Source organism: Sceloporus undulatus, chromosome 6 (assembly GCF_019175285.1).
Source record: "Sceloporus undulatus isolate JIND9_A2432 ecotype Alabama chromosome 6, SceUnd_v1.1, whole genome shotgun sequence".
NCBI classification, from domain to species: domain Eukaryota; kingdom Metazoa; phylum Chordata; class Lepidosauria; order Squamata; family Phrynosomatidae; genus Sceloporus; species Sceloporus undulatus.
Window position 1 is genome coordinate 49,116,003 of NC_056527.1, and position 8,804 is coordinate 49,124,806.

Genomic DNA, 8,804 nt, shown 5'->3' on the forward strand with positions numbered 1-8,804 from the left:
TTGTTAGATTTCCTTTAGAGAAATCCTGTGTTTACTAGGATATGAGCATGCTTAGATTGGTGTCCAGTCATTGTCTCACAGCAGCCGCACATCATGTGGTGAAACTTTGTACCTCTGCCCTGTTTTCTGTATTAGTTTATTGTTTTCTGTTCCTTTTAAAATAATATTTTAAGTTGAAAGTGTTTTTAAACTTTTCGTTATCTGGTATTTAAATCAAATGGGCTTTAAAAAGCATGCTTGAAGTAATTCTAACTATACTTATCCCCCTCATACTAAGCAATTTATAGTCTGATGAGTTTTTAAAAATCTGACAGATGAATACCAGATGTTGGTAAACCTACAATCCCTACTTTTAACAGATTTGATATACACAGAAGAGCTATATAAAAGAGATGATAGAATGAATGACACGTGGAATGAGGAACCATATGAGGATGAACCCCAAATTTTAGACAATGGAGTATAAGCTGAAATAAGAGAAATCCACAAATACAGAATCAACTCATTTTAACTAAAATATACCAACAAATATGGAAAACAAAACAGTGGCCAACAGATTTGAAACTATCAATATACATCCACAAAGAAGGAGACCCAAAAGACAACAGTAACTATGGGACCACAGCATTTCTCATGCAAGCAAAATTCTGCAGCATAGACTCCAATCATATATGGAGAGAGAAATACCAGAGGTACAAGCAGGGTTCAAGAAGGGAAGAGGCACTAGTGACCACATAGCAAAAATAGAATGGATAATGGCGCTAACCAAAGAATTCCAGAAGAAAATCAGCATGTGCTTTAGCAAAGCCTTTGATTGCATAGATCACGAAAAGCTATGAAATAGTGTTAAGCAAATGGGAGTGCCACTGCATTTGGTAGTCCTGAATCTGTCCTCATGATCAGAGGCTGCTGTTAGAACAGGGAATAGGCACACATAACGGTTTCCAGTTGGCAAAGAGGGCAACCAAGGTTGGCAAAGAGGGCAACCAAGGCATTCTATCACCCACTTGTTTGGCTTGTATATGAAGAGCAGCTTTAGACATAGAACAAGGAGAACACCATACTACAAGCGGATAATATCATAAGCATGGAACAATTACTAAGGAAAATGAAAGAAGAAAGTACAAAGGCAGGCTTACTGCTGAACAAAAAGAAAGAAATATAGGCCCGTTACAAATGGGCCGTTTTGTGCGTGCAGAGCGCGCACAAAATGGCGGCGGCCGTTCCACACAGCAACCGGCATGAGGACGTCACGACCGCGCCGCCTCTATATGGGGCAGCGCGGAAGTGACGTCTTCGCTCCGCGCCAGGGCGCATAATGTGCCCTTTCCGTGGAGCAGGAAGGAGCTCCGTTTCAGAGCTCCTTCCTGGTTTGGTCCGCTGGGCACAGCCTTCAGACGGCTGCGCTCAGCGGACCAAAGGAGAAAGGCCCCTTTCTCCTCCTCCCCGCCGCCGCGGGGTGTCCTTGGGGCTTGAAGCTCCAGGGACACCCCTTTCCAGGCTGCGGGGAAGCGGCCTTTTGCCGCTTCCCCGCAGCCCGGAAAGCAGCGGATCGGGGCCTCAGCGGCTGCCATTCTAGCCACTGAGGCCCCGATACTCCGGGGAAAGGGACGGGTAAATCCCGCCCCAAATGGGCAGTCTGTAACCCGCCATAATGACCATTGAGGATCTACATAACTTCAATCTAGATAATGAAGAAATAGAAATAGTTAAAGATTTCCTGAACCTTGGATCAAACATTGACTAGAACAGAGACTGGATTCAAGAAATCAGGAATAGAAAGGGCAGTCATGAAAGAACTACAGAAGATCCTGAAGTGCAACGATATTCAGCTGAGCACTAACGCTAGAATTGTCCAAGCCATGGTATTCCCCATCACCATGTAGATTGGACAGTGAAGAAAGTGGACAAGAAGATAATAAACCCATTTGAGATGTGGTGCTGGAGAAAAGTACTGATACTATGGAGAGCCAAGAAGACAAACAAATGGGTTCTAGAACAGATCAAGCCTGAACTCTCTCTGGAAGCCATGATGACTAAATTGAGGTTGTCGTACTTCAGGCACATAATGAGAAAAAATATTCATTAGAAAAGACAAATGATGCTAGGAAAGGTAGAGAGTAGTAGAAAGAGGGGATGATTGCATGCCAGAGGGCTGGACTGAATCAGACAGGCCATGGGCCCCAGTCTGCAAGACCTGAGCAGAGCAGTGGAGGATAGGGGAACTTGGAGTTTCTCATCCACAGGGTCACCATAGGCTCGAAGGCAGTTAACAAATCACACAAATCATGCCTAAATGAATATTTGCTACCTCTATATTTATTACTTAATGCAAATGACAAATGTTTTTTTAAAAAAAAAATACACTGGTGGCGGGCTATGCATAATTTTTTTTAATTTGGGAGTAGGAAAAAAATAGTTCTCATATAGGAAGCACAATTAAAATTCTTTTTGCCTACAGGTCTCCTAGCTTGAAGTAATTTATTATGGCCAAGAAAAATAGTTTTGTTAAGAAAGCTAAATTTGTTGAACTGTTAAAAGTTTATGACCTAACTCAGGAGTGGGAATAATCTGGTCCTCCAGGTATAGTTGAAATGCAACTCCCAAAAGCCCTATTCAACATAGGCAAGGCTGTGGAATGCTAGGAGTTACAGGACAGCATGAGTTCCCACCTCCAGCCTAGACCCAGCCTAACCAATAAAACATACACAGGTGCTGACCTACCAGCCGCCCACCCCCTTCCAGAGCCTAAAGGTCTACTCTAAGGGAATTAACAATTGCTTTAGGCCTTTATACTTAAGATCTGTATGTACTTATAGATGCATAGTTTCCTCAGTCGTCCCTAACCAATATCCATTCCATATGAAGAAAATATCAACTCCAGTAAAGATATGGAAAATGATAAAGGTGAACTTCCCTCTTAGATATATGGATGATCAAGTAAAATGCACAACCAGCGTCAACAGTGCTGAAATCAACTGTTTTCTAGTTGAAACTTAATAAAAAGAAACAATTTACCCAGGATTAAATCCAACTGTTACTCCTAACTAGAGTTAGAACCACTGAATAAATGGTGCTCATTAAGGCAAAGCTCATGTGTCATTGATTATATAATTTTCACAATTTATTCAGAAAAAAACTAATGTCAGCTATAACCACTATATTATACAATTTAACCACGGTTCAAAATTTAGAAGAAAACTTGTATACTATTTTCAACTGCAGCCATGTATTATTTCTGCACAGTTTAAATACCCTAAACGCACCAAACTCTATCTGATCTTGGAAGCTAACCAGGATCAGCTCTGTTTAGTACTTGGATGGGAGACCACCAATGAATACCAGATACTTTAGGCTTTATTTCAGAGGATGGATCTAGCACTAATTAAAAATAATAATTGTAAGCTGCTCTGATAGCCTTTAGAGCTGAAGGGCAGGGTATAAGTACTCTAATAAATAACATAAAAAATAGCAAAACTACCATCCCGTCTAAGAAAGCCCTATGAAATTCATGGGGTTGCTGTAAGTCGTAATATTTCTTTATATTATCTATATAATATAATATTATCAATATAATACTTATATTATCTAGAAAGAATGCAGTTATCCAAATGAATATTCACAAAAAACAAGAGCTAGATGGCACATTAAGTACTCATGTTTCCAAAATATACAAATCTACCTTATATATGATTGTGATATTTCAGAAGCTGAAATATAATTCTGAACTCAATATTAAAGCCTCTGCTGGACTCAGGTGGGGAGGCTATAAGGAGGAAAGTTGTAGCAAAAGACACTAGAAAGTAAATTATGTTAGGGCTTTATGTAGTGCAGTGGTCTGAATGTTGGATTACAACTCTGGATACCAGGGTTTAAATGCCACAGGAGCACACCTGGAGACTTTGGGCAAGTCAATCTCTCTCAGTCTCAGAGGAAGCAAGGTCAAACCTACTAGGAATAAATCTTGCCATGAAAACCCCATGAAATGGTGACCCTAAGGCGGACCCTAAGGCAACCCTAAATTGGAAACGATTTGAAGGCACACTGCCAACCACCATTTATTACTAAAAGCTCATGAATGAAGACTATGGGTACATCTACACTGTAGAAATAATGCAGTTTAACACATCTTTAACTGCTATAGCCTCATCCTACAGAATCCTGGGATTTGTAGTTTTCTGAGGTGCCATCAACCTTTGGCAGAAATAGCTAAGATCTTGTAAAAATACGAATTCCAGGATTCTATAAACTAAAGCTACAGCACTTAAAGTAGTGTCAAACTAGGACTATGGAGTCCAGGGTTCGATTCTCAGCTCAGCCACAAAACCCACTGGGTGACCATGGGCAAGTCACACTCTCTCAACCTCAGGGGAAGGCAATGGCAAACTTTCTCTGAACAAATCTTGCCAAGAAAACCCCATGATAGGGTCACCATAAGTTGGAAATGATTTGGCGGCACACGGCAACAGGAGATGTACCCCATGAGGAATGGACAGGTAAACACAAGTCTTGCAGGTCTCCTGTATGTTTTCACCCCCCCCCCCCCCAATAACCTTAAGAATGAAACACAGAGTACCCCAGTCCAAATTAATGACACGTTATAGTGTATTGGTTTTAATGGAAGATTTAAGAACTACCCCTATGAAAATAGGGCACACTGCTATATGAAGCAGCAAGTTCAAGGCATTTTCCACCCACAGATTTATATTCTGTGTATGGTTGAGTTTACTAGTTGACAAAGCAGACCAAGACATTTACACCTTGTCTGATTAAATTTTTGCAAAAGTCAACTGAACATTCACAAAAAGAAATACAAGAATAGTCAACCATCCCTTCAAAGCAGCACACATTTTTAAAACATGGTTGCCACTATTTATGAATGTATAACCTGGAATACTTAAACGATCTGTCACTTTTCTCAGTTTCAAATGAAAAAGGAAGGTGGAGACACCTTTTCTTTAACACGGAAAATTGTTGTTTTTTAAAAATTGGAATTCAAGGAATAAAAGTCCAAATGATGTGAAGAATGTTGTTGTTGTTGTTGTTGTTGTGTGCCTCCAAGTCATTTTTTTAACCTATGCTGACCCTAAGGCGAACCTATCATAGGGTTTTCTTGGCAGGTTTCTTCAGAGGGGGTTTGCCATTGCCATCCTCTAAGACTGAGAGAGAGTGACTTGTCCCAGATCACCCAGTGAGTTTTTAAGCCTGAGCAAGGATTTGAACCCGGGTCTCCAGTTGTAGTCCGACTCTCAAACCACTGCACCACACCAGATCAAGAATAGTGTATTAGTGCATATGATCCCTAGAACATCAGAAGTCTCTTAGGCAAGAAGAAGAAGCTGCTTTGCTACTATTGCCTGTTCTTGTGAGTTACATTAAGAAAGTGACCCTAGTTTGAACCCTCTGAAGAACAGAGACAGAGATAGAAGTAAATTAGTGACTGGCTGGGGAAACTGTATCCATTCTACTTTCTACTCTCTCCTGGGGCCTTTACAGAAGGAAAGGCAGCCTTTCTCCAATGAACAGCATGTCTTAATGCCCAGCCTCCCTTTTTTGCTTACAGCTCAGGATCACTTATCTCCCCCTTCCCTACTAGCTAGAGCCTGCACTTTCTCCTTCTTGTAGGACATTGGCATGGACTTAAAAACCACAAACACCCCACTGGAAACAAAGGCACACTAGCTTGCATAAAACTGATAAAAAGGCCCTGATGGAGAGGATATCTATATCTTAATGTGACACTTAGCTGGACAAAATGCAAATCTATGGGGCTTTCATGGGGTTTTGTGATTCTGCCCTAGATTCTTGGGCAGAAACAGCTACAAATCCCAGAATTCCAGAGGAAGAAGCCACAGCAGCCAAAGTGGTGTCAAAACTGGGGTTAGAGAGCGCTGGACTATGACTTTGGAGACAAGGGTCCAAAATGCACTGCAAAAATAATCTGGCTTGAGACCGCCTTATCCTGGGAATTGTAGTTTATTGTGGCCCCAGTTCCCAGAATTCGTGAGACACTGAGCCTTCTCTGTCAGAGTTCTCTGGGGCCACAACAAACTACAATTCCCAGGATTCCCTAGCCTTGAGCCAGGGCAGTTAAAGCGGCCTCATACTGCATTACTTCTGCAGTGTGTTTTGAACCAAGGTTCAAAGGCTCAGCCATGGGCAAGTCACACTCTCTCAGCTTCAGGGGATGGCAATGGCAAACCTCCTCTGAACAAATCTTGCCTCTCAAGATAAATTAGAAAGTGGCTTGGAAGGCACACAACAACAACAAAGGTGAAACTATAGGGGGAATGTCCTCAGCAAGATTTGTTCAGAGAGAGTGGGGTTTGCTTTTGCTTCCCCTCTGAAGCTGAGTGTGACTTGCCCAAGGTCACCCAGTGGGTTTCTAGGACTGAGCTGCGAACTGAGCCATAGTCTCCACAGTCCCAGTTTGACACCCCATTAAGTGTTGTAGCTCTAGTTTATACAATCTTGCAATTCGTATTTTATTTTTATTTGGTTTTTTACAAGATCTTAGCTATTTCTGCCAAAGAACGACTTTGGCCTGAACTTCATTGAACCTTGTCTTCAGAGTCATGGTCCAAAACACATGAGGAAATAATCCAGCTTGAGACCACTTTCACTGCTTAGTGCTAGGGAATCCCAGGAGTCGTAGTTTGTTGTGGCACCAGAGCTCCCTGACAGAGAAGGTGCAATGTCTCAGAACACTACAGTTCCCAGTATTCCCTAGCCTTGAGCCAGGGCAGTTAAAGCAGTCTCAAACTGGATTATTTCTGCAGTGCGTTTTGGACCCAGGGCTCAATAAGCCTAGTTTTGACATCAGAGCTCCATCCTCTGGAATCCTGGAATCTGTAGTTTTGAGTCCGAAACGTCTTGAAGGCAGACAGGAGCAACAGCAGCAGCATAGAATCATAGAGTTGGAAGAGACCGCAAGGGCCATCCAATCCAACCCCATTCTGCCATGCAGGAAATCCAAATCAAAGCATCCCTGACAGATGGCCATCCAGCCTCTGTTTAAAGACCTCCAAGGAGGGAGACTCCACTACACTCCTAGGAAGTGTGTTCCACTGTCAAACAGCCCTTACTGTCGGGAAATTCTTCCTAATGTTGAGCTGGAATCTCTTTTCCTGCAGTTTGCATCCATTGTTCTGTTCTCTGGAGCAGCAGAAAACAAGCTTGCTCCCTCCTCAATATGACATCCCTTCAAATATTTGAACAGAGCTATCATATCACCTCTTAATCTTCTTTTCTCCAGGCTAAACATCCCCAGCTCCCTAAAGGCGTTCCTCATAGGGCATGATTTCCAGACCCTTCACCATTTTAGTCACCCTCCTTTGGACACATGGCTCCAGTTTCTCAATGTCCTTTTTGAATTGTGGTGCCCAGAACTGGACACAATATTCCAGGTGAGGCCTGACCAGAGCAGAATAGAGTGGCACTATGACTTCCCTTGATCCAGAGTGTCTGAAAGGGAATCTGAAGTCAAAGGCTTTCATGGCTGGCATCTATAGTTTTTTTGTGTGGGTTTTTTCAGAATAAACCCTTCTGGGACATGGCCACGTAGTCACAGGGCAACCCACAACAAAAACCTATGGAAAGGGGGTCACCTCCTTGTCTCTCTCTCTTTTTCTCTGAAGGGAAACAGGCGTGGAGGCTTCTCCTTTGGCTGAAGGGCTTCCTCACGCCTCCATTTCACTCCCAAGGCACATACATACATACACACACACACACACCAAAAACCGTGCAGGCCGCAGAAACCAAGGCCCCTTAGCCACTGAAGGCACCTTCCCTTCCCTACATGCCTCCCTCTTCGCCATCCCATCCCCAGCAGCATCTCCTCTCCTCCATTATCATCCACAGAAAGAGAGAGAGAGAAAGAGGCCTTCCTCCTCTCCTCTCCTTCCAGGCCAGGCCTGCTTTGGTAAAGCAGCAGCAGCAGCAGCAAAGGCAAAGAAGGCAAGACACATAGAGATAGATAGATAGATAGATAGATAGATATAGATAGATAGACATATGCATACACATAGAGAGGAAATGATAATGCCAGGCTACTTACCACCCAGGTGAGACCCCCGCTGCCTCCTCCACCTCCTCCTCCTCCTCCAGCTCCTCCACCACCTCCAGGGCCTCCTCCTCCTCCTCCTCCTCCAGATTTGGCCATCTTCCTGGCCTCCCTCTCCTCAGTATAAATAGTTATAAATATGAAAGGCTAAAAAAGGAAAGGGGAGGCCCAGGGAGGCCCTCTCTGCCTGCCTCCCTCTCACCCACCCACCCTCCCTCCTTTCCTCTTGGAGGTGAGGGTTTGAGGGGGGTTGGGAGGGGGCTGATGTTGGAGGCTCCTTCTTCTTCTTCTTCAGAGAAGGGTATTTTTTCCTCCCAGACACCCAGCGCGCGCCCCTGCGCGTGCCCCCTCCCTCCTCTTCCTGAGCGCGCGCGCGCACCCGCCGCACATAGACGCCAGGCGCGAGCCCATGGACACAACGAGAGGCTTTCGTCTTCTTTTTTCTTCCAGACCCGGCCTCCGATGCCTTGTGTGGGAGAAGCGCGCATGCGCGTGAGCGAGCGAGCGAGCTCGTCCGGCGCGAGCGCAGGCCGACGTCCTGTACGTCCCTCCCTTTTTTCTCCTCGAATGCACGCGCGCGCACATGCACGGGCGCGCGCACGCCCAGGCTCCCTTCACGCGCCTCCTCCTCCTCCTCCTCCCGGCCTCGCCTCCTGAGGCGTTTTAATTTTTAAATGCTTAGGAAAGGCCTGAGGAAAGGGGCTGTTTCAACAAAACTAAACAAATAAATAAACAAACCATA

General features: G+C 44.2%; 1 protein-coding gene across 3 annotated transcripts in view; it reads right to left on the reverse strand.

Annotated features, from left to right (window-relative positions):
- The window catches only part of TOP2B (DNA topoisomerase II beta), a 58,715-nt gene extending 50,170 nt beyond the window's left edge, over positions 1–8,545 (reverse strand). Inside the window, exon 1 of one of the 3 annotated variants that reach the window (XM_042472129.1) lies at positions 8,057–8,542. In XM_042472129.1, coding sequence (XP_042328063.1) covers positions 8,057–8,161 — 105 coding nt within the window. In that variant the 5' untranslated portion in view covers positions 8,162–8,542. Of the gene's footprint in view, positions 1–8,056 lie in introns of all 3 variants that reach the window. The other 2 variants (XM_042472128.1, XM_042472130.1) reach the window with 2 other exon arrangements.
- Positions 8,546–8,804: the final 259 nt, after the last annotated feature.